The sequence below is a fragment of the Candoia aspera genome, chromosome 17 (genome assembly GCF_035149785.1).
Source record: "Candoia aspera isolate rCanAsp1 chromosome 17, rCanAsp1.hap2, whole genome shotgun sequence".
In the NCBI taxonomy this organism is placed as follows: Eukaryota; Metazoa; Chordata; class Lepidosauria; order Squamata; family Boidae; genus Candoia; species Candoia aspera.
The window spans coordinates 6,545,711-6,564,012 of NC_086169.1; the positions used below are offsets into that span (position 1 = coordinate 6,545,711).

The following is an 18,302-nucleotide window of genomic DNA, read 5'->3' on the forward strand; positions in this document are numbered from 1 at the left end:
CTCCTGGCGAGATGGGTGGGCAGCCATATCCAGTGAATGAATGAATGAATGAATGAATGAATGAATGAATGAATGAATGAATGAGTGATCTATTCTAATCTAGTCCTTCTCTTTACCTGAGGCCAGGCTAGCAGCCCACGGTTGCTGACTTGCTTTGTGATTCCAAGCAAAGAACCATTTTGGACCTTAACCCACCAGCCTGCAGCTTGTTAAGACACTGATGTTGTTCCTGTGTCACTGACTCAAATAAGGTCCTAACAGATGCATTCACACAACATGCCAACCTGGGTGAATTTTAAGCTGGGTTGGCTTTTTGGTGGCCTCACATGTGCAAACCCCGTTTGGTTCGTTGGGGGGGGGGCTGTGTTGGGTGACCCCAGAAATCAGGAACCAGGTTTAGTGAGTTGGGTGGACCTGGCTGTGATATCCTCTAGACCACAGCTCTGTCAGGGATTTGGGGACAAGCTGAGGCCAACTGAGTCCTCAGCCCCTTTCCTCCAAGGTGAGTCACCAAAATCCTATAGGCCTGTCTCACATCCTGCCGGATCTTAAGAGAAAGAGTTTTGGTTAACGCTTGCAGTTCAGGGGGAAATCCAGGATGGAGCATGTCATTTTGGTGGGGGAAAATAAAATTGGCCTTGCTGGGTGATGGATCTTCACCACAGGGAGAAACTAATGCACCCCTTCCCCCCCCTAATTCAAAGCAATGAGGGACTGAAGGCTAAGTTTACAGTCCCAGCTGCTGAATCAGTTCTTTTTGGCATAGCCTCAGTTTTCCCATCTGTACAATGGGAGCAAGGCAGGCAGTTCTACTCCCAAGCGTGGCCTGGGTAAGACCTGATTGTGGATGGGCTCAAGGGCTTTACTTTTATAAAATGAGGCCATCCCAGTCAAGATTTCTGGGCGAGATGCTCCCCTCGGTGAGAGCAGATGTCTCAAGAGTTTTAGGGGTGAAGGGGGGAGATATGAAACTGAAGAAAACCCCCCTTTTGTACATCAGTCTGAATGCAAAAGAATTTTACAGAGGGGAGTCCCCTTAACTGACTTTTATATCTGCCAGGAGGGTGGAACTATCCCTGGGCTGTGCACCCCATCATCCCCAACCATCCGTCCAGCTGTCGGGGGTTGATGGGTGTTGGAGTCCTACAGCTTCAGAAGGACCAGCGGTTCCCTCCCTGGGGGCACAGAGACCTGGGAAGCTGCAATGTTTTCTGATTCATTTTCTTCTTTGCAGGGGGGCACCTTCAGTTTCCTTTTCAATTGCTTTCTATTCCTGATTCAGGCCAGTGCAGCTGAGAAATTCTGAATAAACACGTCTCCTATTAAAAGGATGGTTACACATCACACACCTAATTCAGTTTGGGGGTAAACCTCTTCCTATCCTCATCCAATACGCTATTTTGACCTAACCCAGTGTTTCTCAAGCTTAGCAACTTTAAGATCGCTGGACTTCAACTCCCAGAATTCCTCAGCAAACTTGAGAAACACTGACCTAACCAGATGGGAAGGACGTGCTAAACCACACAAATATCATAACCCAGGGTGAAGCAAAAATTTAAAAAAATTGTGAACGAAGCTGTAACCTGGTCGTCTGAATGGGGCCGGGAGAGAGAGGAAAAGATCCAGATCTCACCCCTCGACCGCTTTGAGAAGAAATCCTCAACAGGGGAAAGAGAGCGAGCTTTTCCGCACCTCTTTCACGCTACCGGGGCAAGCAACGTTTCATTCAGCGCCAGGTTTGCAGCCTGGCTCAATTCCCACTGGGGAAAAGTTAGGGGATTTCCCTGTTTCGTGGCCCACGGGGATGTGAATCATCTGCGTGAAGAATGCGAGGTCGTCGTCTGGATTAGACCGCCGGGATGGACGCGTGCCCGGCGGAACGCGGGGAAGGGGGAGGCGGCAGAGAAAGTTGGGCACCCCAATCACTTTCTTTATTCTCAGACCGCCTCCCTCCCCATCATCCTTTCCACGGTTTTTTTCCAACCCCGGAACTGATTTCCACCTGCCTTCTCAGACCAAGATCCAGTTCTTTTTTACCAATTAAGAACGGCTTCTGAGCATGTGCAGAGTGCGAGGGCCGCTCAGGTCTCTTCCGCCCGGCCTGCAACCCACCCCTGTCCTCTGAGCCCCCGAATGCGCCCATTTCCCCCACCCCGAAAAACCCTTGGGGTGGAGACGGCCAATCCCGCACCTGAAAAGCCGGCACGAAGAGGGAATCCTCCTGCCGGCTCGCTAAACAGGAAGAAATCAGACCATTTAAGGGCATCTGCGTCACCGTCTCGTGACTCCGGTTTCGGGAGAAACCAAGTGAGGCCGCCGTGGGGGGGGAACCTGACTTCGGGAGACCTCTCGATTTCGCTCGGGAGGGTTCCTTCCCGCGGGAAGGGGGGCGTGGCGCGTTGGCTTTCGCGTCGCTTCCCCACCCCCGGAATGGGCTGCTCGGAAGGGGATTCCCCTCCGGCGAGCCGCGTGGAACTCGCCAAAGTCCCTCCCCTCCCCTCCCCTCGGAGAAAATCGGAGTAGCGTACGCCGGGAGTCCCCATTCATTAAAAAAAAAGGCCAAGGTCGAGTCGCCGCGCTTCTTTCGGGCAGGGGAGCATCAGTGGCGGGGCTGAGGCCGGAGAGAAATGTTCAAGGGGTACGGAGGGGGAAGGGCACCTCCTCCCGGAGCTCAGCGGCCGGGTTTCCCCGGCGTGGCACCCGCAGCTCGCCCGGTTTCGCAGCCGCACGTAAGTCTCCCGTTTCCTTCTGTTGTAACTCTGCACATGCTCGGCGGATTCCGCGCTCCGCTGCCAGCCTAGCTCCCGTTTCCAACGAGGGCTGCTGCGCGCGAAACGTCTTTTGGGGTTGGCTTCAACCCCCCCCCCCCCCCGCCTTCCAAATTGGCGGGGAGAGACGGGGAGGGGAGGCTGAAATCCCCGTAAACCCGGTTTAGGCATCGGATCCAAATGCCCTTTGCTTATGCTCAGAGGCACTGGCCATGGGGTCTGAAGTTCGGGGAGGATTGCACGCGGCTGCCAACGGGTGGCCCGCTCCGAGGAAGGCTGGCACGGAACAAGGACGCGCGAATCCCCATTTTGGGGGCGTTGTGCCTGACAGCTTCCCCAGATCGGCGGTCTCCAGGGGATCGACTCACAGCAATCCCCAAAAGTGCGTTCGGGGGTATTTCTGAAGCTAGAGGAAAGCCGGGATTGGTGAGACTTCAAAAGAAGGAGGCAGAATTAGGAGTTCATTGTAGTCGGGGAGATGCGTGTTATTGGGGGCTCGGAGGGGACTCGGCATTGTGGGAAGGAGCCTCTTCAACTTATCCGCTATGATAAAGGGGGTGAGCGTAGTCCGGAAGCAAAGTCTGGGAGAAAATCCGCGGAGGTTTCTACTTTTGGGGCATTGCGAGTCAGCCTCCAGTTTAGGGGCCATCGACCCAGGGAAGATTTGCTGGCTGATCTGGGGTTCAGCAAATCCAGCTTGGCTGATGGGGTCTGCGAAGTGGGTTCCCTCCCGTCCCTGATCCGCTCCTGCAATGGCATTGAGAAGGCTGCCAGTCTCGGTGCCCCCAAGTGGTTTGGCCCAGTGAGTATTGGAGTATCTCAGATATTAAGGGTCTTCCTTACACTAAGCAGAGCTGGGTTTCTCAACCTCAGCAACTTTAAGAGGTGTGGACTTCAACTCCCAGAATTCCCCAGCCAGCTGGCTGGGGAATTCTGGGAGTTGAAGTCCACACCTCTTAAAGTTGCTGAGGTTGAGAAACCCTGAAATAGAGGTTAGGATTCAGTGCCCTTCATTGGTTCTCTGGCGGTTTTGGGGACCGTGGGGAAACTGTCTTTTCCAACTTAAGAAAACGTTGGATCAGGCTGAAAAGGCATGCAATGCAACCTCCTGTTTTGCCAACGAACAGCCCAAATATTGCCAAGCCACGCCCTGCAAAGCTCGTTTGGCTGTCTCCTTCTTTGCACACGCTGCTGCTGGGCATGGAGGTTCCACTAACCTGCCATGCCCTTTGCTGCCCGAATCTCTAGTGGCAAGGAGTTCCATTTTTCCGACCTCGCTGTGGGGGTGGGTGGGGGAGTTCTTTCTTGCAGCAAGTCGGGTTAATGAAGGATTGTGGGGGGGGGGAATTTCCTGCTTTTAGCAATATAAGTGCTGAGCAAGGACTGTTCCAGAGTAGGAAGAAGGGGGCATTTAGAAGATTGCTCCCCCCCACACACACACACACCTAAATACCTGAGTCATCTGCCACGGGCAGGACAGGGAAAAGCTTTATTTCTTTTCTTGAAGGCTAGATCATTTTGTGCTGTGTCATGACCGTGATTCATCCCAAGATTTGTCAGAACACAGTCACCCGCTCCGCAGACAGAGCGTTCGTTGGTTAGGCGTGCCACTCCTTCCTCGGACCCAGTTTCAAAAGCTTTCCCACCCTCTCCCGTTCTTGTGAAACCTACCTGGGAATGAACACACAGGCCTGCCCCAGCAGGCAGCCTGCCTGTGGGCCCACCTCGCAAGGGGGTGGGTTCCCTGATGGAATTTCGGCTTTCCTCCCTACACTGAGCCTGGCTGCAGCAGAGCACCGAGAAAGAACAGAAGAATGAACTCGGAGGGACCTAAGAAAAGAGGGGCTATCCTCTTTATCCTTTATTACTTATATTAGCTGCATTTGCATTTTGATTTTTATCAGTCCTTGACTTTTAAGGCTGGAAAGAAAGCCAGCCAGCCAAGATCCTTTCTTGGTTCCTTTTGACCCTTTAAAGTCAAGGCACAGGGTTTTAATCCTCCCAAGTCTGCTTCAGCCAGTATTATGTGGCCAGTCAGGTTCTCCCGGAGTGGGACCTGTCAGCAGACAACTTCCTGTCCTTTGCCTTGAGCATCTGTTCTGGAAAGGTAGACTTCCTGTGTCCAGGGAGGATCCAATTGGCCCCAGGGCGTGGGGCTGTGGGGAGCCACGACCCGGTGAATCAGCCGCTCTTTCGTCAAAGGATTCTGCGTGTAGCGTCTGCATGAGAAAGACATCTGTAGCACTTGGCATGCTTTGCTAGAAGTGTTGTCAACAGATGTTTGCGTTGCTCTAACCCAGCGTTTCTCAAGCTGGGCAACTTTAAGATGGGTGGACTTCAACTCCCAGAATTCCCCAGCCAGCCGTTCACCCTAGGGGGATCACGAGAGGGGAGCCAAGCATCTGTGCAGGCGTCCACAGAGGGTGGCTGGCTGGCTGGGGAAGTCTGGGAGTTGAAGTCCACCCATCTTAAAGTTGCCCAGCTTGAGGAATGCTGCTCTAACCACTGTACTCCCTACCCTCACTGGAGCAGTTGTGCTCCTGACCTGTCCTTGAAACACTGAAAATGGACTTGCCCTTAGTAGGGTGACATTAATTATCAACTAGCCTCCCATCGCCAAAATCCTTCACCTCCAAGCCAGAAAACGTCCCTTTCCTGTTGTGTTTGCACATGCCGATTGCAGATTGCCTAGTGATTGAAACACTTGTTGCCTTGCACAACCTGAAGAGCACCAGGCACAATGGTTTTCATTTGGACTGATGGGCCGCTTATTTCAGAGCTGAGTGTTCGGTACAAATCCAGCCCGTTAAGTTCAATTCACAGAACACACCCAGCTCAGCTCAGGACCTACCAGTGCAGTTTGCACCACAGACAAAATGGGATTAATTTAATCTTGTGCGTGTTTGTGTGTGTGTGTTATTATGTTGTTCTGCCTGCAATTGATTTTTAGTTATTTATTTTATTAAATTTAAAGACATCCCCCCAGGACTCCAAATGACTCTGGGCAGCTTACAATTTAGAAAGCAAGAATAATGAAGGGGTGGTGGTAGATTATGCATCCAGAAAAAAACATAGAGAGCACAACAACAACAACAATATGACAACCCACCCACCCTACCTCAGGGCCTGGCAAAACAGCTAGGTTTTCACGGACGTTCAGCATATCATCAGGGTGGGAGGAATACAGACATCAGATAATCTTTTGTAATAATTTATTATTATTTTGTAGCATTATGGGGCCAAAGGAACCCAGCTTCTTAGTTTATGTCCTCGGTTGTACAAATCCAGGAAATGGGTCCATCCAGAAAGTAGGTTGTGTGGATGCAGCCTCTGAGCCAGAACCAGCCAACCATGGTTTAAGGTAGCCTCTAATGCAAACGCAGTCCATGGGATTAGTTTAGGGATCAGGGGCTGGATGTGCAGAACAAGGTTAACCGGGATGGTTAAAAAGCGTAAATTTGATTCATGCCAACCCTGGTTAAGTCAGCATGTGCCAAAGCAGCAATACTGGGCGGCTGAGGGTTAGGGGTATCATGCAAATTTGGAAAATTGGCTTCATTTGAGAAATCGGGTCAGCTGAGCATAAGTGAATGTGGCATCAGAAGATGGCCTTTGGGTGTCTTCTCCATCCGTGGCTTAGCGCGTGTGTGAAGACAGCTCTTGTGGGGCTGAAAAAAATCACAGTTCATGGCTTATCGAGATGGGACAACCCAGCCAATGTGGCTTGTTCCACAAACCAGGGATTGGCTAAATGGCTGGATCCTCCCAACATGCAGGCCTAATACAGTTTGTACTCATTTAGCAGGCAGCTCTCTGCCTAGCCTACCTTGCAGGGTTGTTTGTGAGGATAAGAGGGGAGGGGAGCAGAGGCTGGAAGGGAGACAGAAGAATAAAAATACATTTCTGGAGGGGAGACACAGCTCTTTGGGTTTGCGTAAAGCAGCGTTTCTCAACCTCAGCCACTTTAAGATGTGTGGACTTCAACTCCCAGAATTCCCCAGCCAGCATGGGGAATGCTTCGAGGGCTCGATTGTGGAGGATAAGCATCAGGTGCAAGGTAGAACAGGTCAAGAGAGGTGGCCTTTTAGGCTGCTTTGAACACCTCGCCCAGAGAAATGACGACAGTGCCCCACGCAAACAGCCAGGGCATGACGCCCTGAGGTGTGCAAAGAGCCTCCAGGGCAAGGCAGTGGCTACCGGGGAACTGGGTCACAGGGTGTTGAAAGGGCACGCAGTTCGCACAACCTGGAAGGAGAAACCTTTCACCTCCAATCTGCCCGAGGGCTGGGGCTAGGCCAAGGAGCTGCGGAACTGGGCCTTGCCTCGCGCAGCTCGCACTCTGAATGTACACAGAGTGCTCCCCTCACCGGGGTATACCTGGGAGGGGAAGGCTGACTCAGGAAAGAGTCACCCAGAAGTGCCATCCATCACTGGGGGGCCTGATCTGCCCAGAAGTGGCAAGGAAGGGACTGTGCAGACCAAAGGCAAGTGCGGTCATTAAAAAATAAGATTTTTTTAAAGAGTACCACTTGTTACTTTGGTGCTCCCAGCTCTTTCCACAAAAGTGGATTTCTCTAAGTTGAGCAGCTGGGGGCACATTTAGCACCCTGCCATATGGCAGCAGTATAATTTTTATCCTTCCTTCCTTGCTTCCTCTCTCTCCCCTTCCTTCCTTCCTTCCTTCCTTCCTTCCTTCCTTCCTTCCTTCCTTCCTTCCTTCCTTCCTTCCTTCCTTCCTTCCTTCCTTCCTTCCTCTCTCTGCTTGTCCCCTTCCTCCCTTCCTTCCTTCCTTCCTTCCTCTCTCTGCTTCTGTCCCCTTCCTTCCTTCCTTCCTTCCTTCCTTCCTTCCTTCCTTCCTTCCTTCCTTCCTTCCTCTCTCTGCTTCTGTCCCCTTCCTTCCTTCCTTCCTTCCTTCCTTCCTTCCTTCCTTCCTTCCTTCCTTCCTCTCTCTGCTTCTGTCCCCTTCCTTCCTTCCTTCCTTCCTTCCTTCCTTCCTTCCTTCCTTCCTCTCTCTGCTTCTGTCCCCTCCCTCCCTCCCTTCCTTCCTTCCTTCCTTCCTTCCTTCCTTCCTTCCTTCCTTCCTTCCTTCCTTCCTTCCTTCCTTCCTTCCTTCCTTCCTGTGTTCTCTCTCTCACAATGCTTTTTGCAAACTTTCCTGTTTCCTTCCTTCCTCACAGAAATTCCAGCCGGATCTCGGAGCCGGGAGCAGCAGCAGCAGCAGCAGCAGCTTCGTCCCCAACCTCACCACCATCGCCACCAGCCACAACCTGCAGTGGATGGTCCAGCCTGCCCTCATGGGCGCTTCCTCAGGAGTCCCCCCCTTTCCCCGGCCCTATCGCTGCCCGCACTACGCAGCCGGCATCCGTCCCGGTGTGATCCGCACCACGGGCCCGGGCACGGTGCCTCGGAGGCGTCACTCGGAGCATGTGAGTGTTGGGGAAAGAAAACTTGGTGACAAATGTTATGGCTGAGCTGGGATTCGAACCTAAGTCTCCCTTATAGACACAGTGGCTCTCCTTCTGGGCAGATTGGGGGTGGGGGCCCTGTTCCCCCTTTTTTGGAGGGGTTCATAACACCTCCCATCATCCCCTGCCAGCACAGCCATTAGAAGGTTACCGGATTTGGCAAAGGCCCCCATGCAAAAGATGTGTGTGCAAGAGTGCCTCTGAGCATGTCCAGAGTTCTCGCTCTTTCCTCCATCCTTCAGCTCCAAATGTGGTCTGCTTTCATTTGTACTTTTTACCACTGTATGATGGGCAATAGAAAGTCCTCATCTTTGTTTATTTGGTTTTCTTAAATATAACTTTTTAAAATTATAGATTCATTCCTGTGATGGAATATTGATTTAGACTGATAGTGTGTCTTTCTCCAGGAGAATTTTCCCCTCTTCCCATTTTTCCAAACAACAACCCTGTTAGGTAGGCTGAGTTGAAGTCATCGTTAATGACTTTCCATCCTTTTTCAAACTTGGCAACTTGAAGGTATGTGGACTTCTGGAATATAAATGGAGCAAATGCTGCTCAAAAGGGAGGGAAAAAAATCATTATTTGAGAAAGTTAAAACAAGATGTGATTTGCTTACAAGAAACACATATTAGGAAAAAAGATATTTATTTTATTTATCAAATTTGTCACTGCCCATCTCCTCCCACCGGAGGGACTCTGGGCAGTTAAAAAATATTTGAGTCACAAAAATCTGGGCAAAGAATTTATTTCACCAGGAATTTAAAAAAATGGAGTTGTTTTGTGTATAAATCTTCAGCTATATCCCAAATTCATATTGACTGATGATCATGGCAGATATGTTGGGGTAGAAGTTAATCTACAGGGGGCTAAAACTATGATACTGGAAATCTATGCCCCAAATGAAGATAAAACAGCATTTTATAAAGGACTTACGGACAAATTATTAGATGTTTCATATGAAAATTGGTGTCTCCTGGAAGATTAGAATGGAGTGGTTTCCCCACAAAAAGAGAATTTCTGAGAAAAATATTTAAAAATACACAAGGTAAACTTTTGTTGTTGTTTATTCGTTCAGTCGCTTCCGACTCTTCGTGACTTCACGGACCAGCCCACGCCAGAGCTTCCTGCCAGTCGTCAACACCCCCAGCTCCCCCAGGGACGAGTCCGTCACCTCCAGAATGTCATCCGTCCACCTTGCCCTTGGTCGGCCCCTCTTCCTTTTGCCCTCCACTCTCCCCAGCATCAGCATCTTCTCCAGGCTGTCCTGTCTTCTCATTATGTGGCCAAAGTACTTCAGTTTTGCCTTTAATATCGTTCCCTCAAGTGAGCAGTCTGGCTTTATTTCCTGGAGGATGGACTGGTTTGATCTTCTCGCAGTCCAAGGCACTCTCAGAATTTTCCTCCAACACCACAGTTCAAAAGCATCGATCTTCCTTCGCTCACCCTTCCTTATGGTCCAGCTCTCGCAGCCATATGTTACTACGGGGAACACCATTGCTTTGACTATGTTAACTTTGTTGTCAGTGTGATGTCTCTGCTCTTAACTATTTTATCGAGATTGGTCATTGCTCTTCTCCCAAGGATTAAGTGTCTTCTGATTTCCTGTCTGCAGTCAGCATCTGCAGTCATCTTCGCACCTAGAAATACAAAGTCTTTCACTGCTTCTACATTTTCTCCCTCTATTTGCCAGTTATCAATCAAGCTGCTTGCCATAATCTTGGTTTTTTTGAGGTTTAGCTGCAAGCCAGCTTTTGCACTTTCTTCTTTCACCTTCATCATAAGGCTCCTCAGTTCCTCTTCGCTTTCAGCCATCAAAGTGGTATCATCTGCATATCTGAGATGGTTAATGTTTCTTCCAGAGATTTTAACTCCAGCCTTGGATTCCTCAAGCCCAGCATGTCGCATGATGTGTTCTGCGTACAAGTTGAATAGGTAGGGTGAGAGTAGACAGCCCTGCCGTACTCCTTTCCCAATCTTAAACCAGTCCGTTGTTCCGTGGTCTGTTCTTACTGTTGCTACTTGGTCGTTATACAGATTCTTCAGGAGGCAGACAAGATGACTTGGTATCCCCATACCGCTAAGAACTTGCCACAATGTGTTATGGTCCACACAGTCAAAGGCTTTAGAATAGTCAATAAAACAGAAATAGATGTTTTTCTGAAACTCCCTGGCTTTTTCCATGATCCAGTGGATATTGGCAATTTGGTCCCTAGTTCCTCTGCCTTTTCTAAACCCAGCTTGTACATCTGGCAATTCTCGCTCCATGAACTGCTGAAGTCTACCTTGCAGGATCTTGAGCATTACCTTACGGGCATGTGAAATGAGTGCCACTGTTCGATAGTTTGAACATTCTTTCGTGTTTCCCTTTTTTGGTACGGGGATATAAGTTGATTTTTTCCAGTCCATTGGCCATTCTTGTGTTTTCCAAATTTGCTGGCATATAGGGTTACCCTGACAGCATCATCTTGCAAGATTTTGAACAGTTCAGCTGGGATGCCGTCGTCTCCTGCTGCCTTGTTATTAGCAATGCTTCTTAAGGCCCACTCAACCTCACTCTTCAGGACGTCTGGCTCTAGCTCACCGACCACACTGTCAAAGCTATCCCCGATATTGTTATCCTTCCTATACAGGTCTTCTGTATATTCTTGCCACCTTTTCTTGATCTCTTCTTCTTCTGTTAGGTCCTTGCCATCTTTGTTTTTGATCATACCCATTTTGGCCTGGAATTTACCTCCGATGTTTCTAATTTTCTGGAAGAGGTCTCTTGTCCTTCCGATTCTATTGTCTTCTTCCACTTCCACGCATTGCTTGTTTCAAAATAATTCCTTATCTCTTCTGGCTAACCTCTGGAATTTTGCATTTAATTGGGCATATCTCCCCCTATCACTGTTGCCTTTTGCTTTCCTTTCTTGGGCTACTTCTAGTGTCTCAGCAGACAACCACTTTGCCTTCTTGGTTTTCTCTTTCTTTGGGATGTATTTTGTTGCCGCCTCCTGAGCAATGTTGTGAACTTCTGTCCATAGTTCTTCCGGGACCCTATCTACTAAGTCCAGTCCCTTAAATCTATCCTTCACCTCCACTGCATATTCCTTAGGAATATTGGTGAGCTCATATCTAGCTGATCTGTGGGTCTTCCCTAATCTCTTTAGTCTGATCCTAAATTGTGCAATAGGAAGTTCGTGATCTGAACTACAGTCAGCTCCGGGTCTTGTTTTTACCGACTCTACAGATGTCCGCCACCTTTGGCTGCAAAGGATGTAGTCAGTCTGATTTCGGTGTTGTCCATCTGGTGAAGTCCATGTATAAAGCCGTCTCTTAGGTTGTTGGAAGAGAGTGTTTGTTATGCAGCGTGAGTTGTCTTGCCAAAATTCTATCAGCCTATGCCCTGCTTCGTTTTGTTCTCCCAGGCCAGGCTTACCTGTGATTCCAGGTGTCATTTGACTGCCCACCTTAGCATTCCAGTCTCCCGTGATGAAAATAACATCTCTTTTAGGCGTGTTGTCCAGTAGGTGCTGCAGATCCTCACAGAACTGCTCTACTTCAGCTTCTTCAGCATTTGTGGTTGGGGCGTATATTTGGATCACTGTGATGTTAGATGGCTTGCCCTGAATTCGAGTTGAGATCATTCTGTCGTTTTTTGGGTTGTATCCAAGCACTGCTTTAGCCACTTTACGATTAATTATGAAGGCTACTCCATTTCTTCTGTGGTCCTCTTGTCCACAGGGGTAGATCTGGTGGTCATCTGATGTGAAGTGGCCCATTCCAGGCCATTTCAGTTCACTGACGCCCAGAATGTCGATCTTTAATCTTGACATCTCACCAATAACCACATCCAATTTGCCCTGGCTCATAGATCTTACATTCCAGGCTCCAGTGGTGTGTTGATCCTTAGAACGTGGGATTCGCCGTTCACCACCAGCACCGTCGGCCGCTAGCCGTCCTTTCAGCTTTGAGCTAGCTGCGTCATCACGTCTGGGGCTAGTTGAGCTCATCCTCTGTTCCTCCCCAGTAGCATTTTGACCGTCTTCCGACCTGGGGGTCTCATCTTCCGATGGTATACCGACATCTCTCTGGTTGTACTGATCCATTTAGTTTTCACGGCAAGAATACTGGGGTGGGTTGCCATTACCTTCCCCAGGGATCGCATTTAGTCTGACCTCTCTGTCATGACCTTCCCGTCAAGGTAAACTACCAAAGATTTTTTTTTAATTTAATGGATAATTTGGAGCTTGTTGATGTGTGGAGATATAATATGGTGACTCAAAAGAATATACTTATTTTTCTGAAAGGTATAGATCTTTTTCAAGAATAAATCAAGTCATATGAAAAAATTTGAATGGACCTATAACTATAAGGAAACTAAATTAAAGAGATTAAAACAGATTAAAAAAAATTAAAAAGATTAAAACAGGAAAGGCACCTGGTCCAGACGGGCTGCTGGCTTCTTACTGGCTGAGGGATTCTGGGAGTTGAAGTCCACACATTTTCAAATTCCCAAGGTTGAGAAATGCTGCTCTCAACAGAAACCCAGGCCATTTCTCCTGGATTGGCCTGATGTTTTGCGCCACCTGCTGTCCATTAGGTCACAAAACCATTTGAGACCCCAAACCACTATGATTTATGGCGATGGGTGCATCAATCCCACCTAGAGTCTATCTCATTCTGCTTCCCCTCAACCTCAGGCTGTCCAGGCTGGGGAGCGGGGATGATGGGAGATGTAGTCCAATAAATCCTGAAGGTCAGGAGAAGTAAACAAACAAGCAAAAATAAGCGCATTGTCTGCTTTCTCACCCCCCCCAACACTGTATAGGTAGTCTTCACTTAATGACCACAATTGGGACTGGAATTTCTGTTGCTAAGCAAGCGGTCATTAAGCGAATCTGACCTGATTTTACGAACTTTTTTGCTGCAGTCGTTAAGCGAATCGCTGCGGGTGTTAAGCGAACCATGTGGTGGTTAAATGAATCAAGCGGTTCCCCATTGATTTAGCTTGCCAGAAGCCAGCCAGGAAGGTCAAAAATGACGATCATGTGACCATGGGATGCTGCGACGGCCATAAATGTGAACCGATTGCTAAGCACCCAAATTGTGATCACATGACTGCGGGGATACTGCAACGGTTGCATGAGAACCCGTTGTCAGTTTTTTCAGCACCGTCATAAGTCTGAACCATCACTAAATGAATGGTTGTTAAGTGAGGACTACCTGTATGCCTGTTTTGCGAGCTTGGGATCCGCCAGAATAGGGTTGGCGTGCTGCGTTACAAAAAGTTTTGAGAAATTTGCATGTGTCCCCCGTATCTCGGTTTACTGGAGGGGGGGGGGAATTGCATCTTTGCAGAGGGTCCCCGTGTCCCTCCGAAGCAGAAGAGCTGCACGCAGGCTTGTGTTGTGCCCTGTGCTCTTCCAGAGGCTGTGGGTCAGGGTTCTGGAGTTGTGACTCAAGACTGTGCTTTGCAGCTGACCCCTGAAGAGGAAGAACGGCGGCGGCTGCGGCGGGAGAGGAACAAGCTGGCAGCTGCCAAATGCCGCAATCGGCGGAAAGAGCTGACTGACACGTTGCAAGCGGTGCGTTAAGGCGAGGGGGAGAGGTATTGATTGCATTGGCACAACAGCCTGCACTGGGCGGGGGGTGGGACTGGGTGACCTCTGAGGTCCCCTCTGGTCCTTGCATGCTGAGCCCGCAAATATGATTGACAGGGTCCTTCAGAAGCTGGATTCATTTCATTGTGGTTGCGGCTTGGAGGAGGGGCGGCAGTTGGCTTCTCGTGCGAACTAATCCCTGTGATGCTGGCTGGCAGTGCCAGGTCAGAAAATGGGCATCAACCCATTTGATAACCGGGTTAGTCAGGATGGGCAAGGGTTCCCAGCCCCCGGAGATGCGCCGCCTCCCTCCTATGCCCTTCTCCCTTTTGCACCCCTGGTGTTTCGGCCCTGTCCTTCCTTTCAGCCCCCAAAACATCCGAAGAGGAGGAGAATCGGATCGCCTGGGCCCGGGTCTGAGCCCTCTCCCTCTCCCGTTCCCCCCCCCCGCAGGAGACGGATCAGTTGGAGACCGAGCAGTCCGGGCTCCGGAAGGAAATTGCAGAGCTGCAGAAGCAGAAGGAGCGTCTGGAGCTCGTCCTGGAGGCCCACCGGCCGATCTGCAAGATCTTGGAGGAGTCATCCGGGGATGAGGAGGGGGGCCAGGGCCGGCCAGCCGCCCCCTCCCAGCCGCCGGTCAAGCAGGAGTCCCCCCCGGCCCCCAGTGGCTCTCGCAGGACGGCTCCGGTGCCCCCCCGCATCATCCTGCCCCCCAGTGGCCTGCTGGAGCCTGAAGCTTTGCACACCCCAACCCTCATGTCCACCCCCTCCTTCACCCCTTTCACCCCCAGCCTGGTCTTCACCTACCCAGCGCCGGGTGACCCCGACGGGCCCTCGGGCTCCGGCTTTCCTTCGGAGCCCTGTTCCTCGGCCCACCGGAGGAGCAGCAGCGGCGACCATTCCTCGGATTCCCTCAATTCTCCAACCTTGCTGGCGCTTTGAGGGATGGGCTGCCTCAAACCTCGGCCACGTTTTTTCGGGGTGGGGGAAGGTCTTCCTTCTCCCCTGGTCCATGTCGGGCTGCCAAATTCCCCTTGGCCTCGCTTTGAGACCCCGGTTTCCATCCGTAGTTACAGGCCCCTTGCCGGGCCGCCCAGATGCGGGAATCAAGTTGCTAGTCCTCAAGAGCAGGCAGAAAGTGCTTTTATTTTGCCAGAGAGCCTGCTTTCTGGAAAACCTGAACTCTAACCAGTGTTATGTTCTTTCCCCAGAAACGAAACACTAAAATATCCCTTATGCACAGTCCTTATCAGGCCTCTTGCCCTCGCCCTTGCGTGTAGGGTCCAAGAGGCTAGTCCTCAAGAGTAACTGGACAGTCTTTTTCTTTTGACACAGAAAGTCTTCTTTCTGGAAATTGACTGGGGCCTTTTTGCTCCGCAGATCACTTTTAAGAAAAAGAAAATACCATTTTAAAGTTCCTTTTCACTTGATATCCTTCCGCTTTTTCAAACCAAGCGCAGAAAGTTAGGACTAAAATAGATTCATTTCTCTACAGTGACCTATGGCCACCAGGATGAAGTGGGATGTATTTCCTTTCCCTCCAGAACTGAACCTGGTTGGATATATATTATTACAAGTATGCAGTTCTTTTCCTTTTGCCTGATGTCTTGTGAAAATTACATTACAATGTTTGGAAAAAAACTGGGACTATTTTGTGCGGTTTTAGACGCTGGAGTCCTTGGCCAACAGAAGCTTGTGCAAAAAGGAGTTTTTTCTGCAACATTTTCATTAAAAAAAAAAGGCGTCTTCAAACCTTGTGGAAATTAATCTGAGTTCAGTGGGACATTTGAGTAACAATAAGGTGGTCAGACTAGATTAGAAGCAAGCGCACATGGGTGGGGGGTAAAAATACCTATTTGCACACTGTAAACTTTGTCATTTTTTGGAAAGATCTTTTTGAATAATAAGCTAAGGAAGCCCACAGGGTTCCATGGTGCTAGAGAAGATCCAGATGTGTTCATCTGGACGGGAAGTTTCCACTTTTGCTTAGCTTGTCCTGAACACAGGCCAAATGCCGCTCCTAGACCTCATGAACTCTGAGGTTTTGCCAGGGGTACTATCTAAGCACAGGATGTTTTGATGAACCTTGGAGAATAAAAGGCAGATGTGAGGAGCAGAGATCTAGTATATTGTGGATCGCCAAGTCCAGTCCGATTGGTGTTTTGCCTCTGAAGCTGCAGATTCCCCCTAGACCTCGTAAGGGCTAGCAGTATGCAAAGCCATAAATCTGCGATACTTTAACATGGGGATTGTGACCCACCTGGGACCGAAGAAGCAAAAAAGGGTATTTTGGCCCCTTCCTCAACCGGAGAAAGGATGGGGTTTGGACCGGGTCTCCTTTTCCCAGCTAAAATCACAGCCAGGAGCAAACCCCACGATCCCAACTGAGCTGAAATGTTTGTTTACAGCTGATGTTTAAGTCCAGCATTGCCAAAAGCACATTTCCCATCTCTGCCCTTCTCTTTCTCTTCCTGCACGCATTGGCAGGGCCTCTTTCTGAAAAATCTCTGCTCTGGGAGAAAATGTTTGTTTGGAAGAGGGAAGAAGTGTAGTTAAAAATAAACATCGTTATGGCATGAGGGGGGGTGTCAAAGTTTTCTGCCTGGGGTTTGGTCTGTGTTCAGCCTTGCAGTGTTTCTCAACCTGGGCAACTTTGAGATGGGTGGAGTTGAAGTCCACCCATCTCAAAGTTGCCCAGGTTGAGAAACACAGGCCTGGACAGAGGATCCTCCAAGAATGTCACCACTGGGAATCAAGCCTAGGGAGATCACTAGAGGTGAGCCGAGCATCTCTGCAGGCAACCACAGAGGGTGAATTTCTTGCCCCTTCCTTTGGGACCAGCAAAGGAAACAAAGTAAATTGGTGGACAAAGGCCAGGGAGACTTCACAGACCATTTTGTTTTCATTAGCTTGCTCGGAATTCTCCAGCTTGGCAGCATTCACACAACACGCTTCACCAGGTAGGTGGAAAATGGGCGGTTGGCTCAGGGTTGGGGTGAGCGAGCATGAGGCGAGGATCCAGCCCGTTTGCATAATTTACGGTTTGGGTATTACGCCAACCCCGGGAAGGATAACTTCAGTGCCTGGGTGAAACAGGTTGTGTGAATGCGGGCTTTCACAGGCCAAGAAAAAGACACGAACGCACAAACACCGTTCTGCTGCATATGCTCCATCTCCCAAGTCAGATCAACCGCTTTCCTTTTGGTCCAGCAGCGTCAGAGCCCAGGAGGCAGGGCAAGGGATCTCTCCATCCGGCCACGTTGACGTTGGAGTTTTATCAGAAAGCCAGGATCCGGCCACCTGCTTCCTGCCTTGGAGACCTTTTGTCTCCATCCAGGCTGGTCAGGAAGTGACCAGGAATGCCGATCCACATTCCCATTCAGTTGTGATTTTGCAAATGGCCACTGTGCCTTGTGATTCCTGCTCCAGCAACTCACCAGAGGCCCGGCACACGTCTACCAGCGCATCTTGGGCTGGACCAAAAAAGATTTCAAACAAGCCAGGATTGCTAGGTTTGCTCGGGTGGGGGAAGCTCCTGACGGTTTCCAACCACCTCCTAACCCTCAACACTATTGCTGTGTTCACTAAATGGGCCATGCCCAAACCAAACCCTATGCCAATTCATACAGGCTGAATCACAGGATAAAGTTAGAAGTGGTCTTAGAGATCATCTATCCCAACCCCGTCCAGCACAGGAATTTATCATTCCAGCCTCCCTGACAGATAGCCAGTCAGCAACACTCTCATGTCCCATGGTGGAAGAGATCGTACCCCACTAGGAAAGTCTTCCTCATGACCACCTGAAATCTACTTCCTTGGGATTTCATACTGTAGAATCATAGGATGTCAGATTCAGATAGGACCTTAGAGGTCATCTAGGCCAACCCCCGTGCAGGAATTCCCTCTAGCGCCATCCACTATTATGCCATCCCTGATGGACGCCCTGTTTAAACTCCTCCAACGGAAAACAGCCACAACCTGAAAAAGTCCAATCCAGCTCTCACCATTAGGTCCAACTTCCATCTGCTTCTTTTAAATTGAACCATAAAGTGTTAGGGCTGGAAGGGACCTGGAGAACTCCTATTTCACCTCTCTGGCCGGCGCAGGACTCCCAACCATGGTCTAGATCAGTGTTTCTCAACCTTGGCAACTTGAAGATGGGTGAACTTCAACTCCCAGAATTCCCTGGCCAGGCTGGCTGGAGAATTCTGGGGGTTGACATCCACCCTTCTTCAAGCTGCCACAATTGAGAAATGCTGGTCTAGGTTGTTGAGCAAACTTGGCAATTGAGTGGCGATGGGGACGGGGACCCGTCCTTCATTGTACCATCTTCTTCCAGCCAACCGCCCCATTTCAAGTAAATTCTCAAGCTCCCAAGAAAAATAAGGAAACTAGCAGCCTCTTGCATCAAAGGGCAAGGTGGATTTCAACAGGGCATTAAGTTTCCACCCTGGAAGAAACACCTACCCCCCTGCAACACATTTATT

General features: G+C 49.8%; 1 protein-coding gene across 1 annotated transcript; it reads left to right on the plus strand.

Annotated features, from left to right (window-relative positions):
• The first annotated feature begins 2,572 nt into the window (after nucleotides 1-2,572).
• Nucleotides 2,573-15,489, plus strand: FOSL1 (FOS like 1, AP-1 transcription factor subunit). The gene is made up of 4 exons (XM_063316655.1): nucleotides 2,573-2,729; nucleotides 7,946-8,194; nucleotides 13,693-13,800; nucleotides 14,269-15,489. Exons 1-4 carry the CDS (start codon nucleotides 2,628-2,630, stop codon nucleotides 14,755-14,757), a joined length of 948 nt encoding a protein of 315 aa, XP_063172725.1. The 5' UTR covers nucleotides 2,573-2,627; the 3' UTR covers nucleotides 14,758-15,489.
• Nucleotides 15,490-18,302: the final 2,813 nt, after the last annotated feature.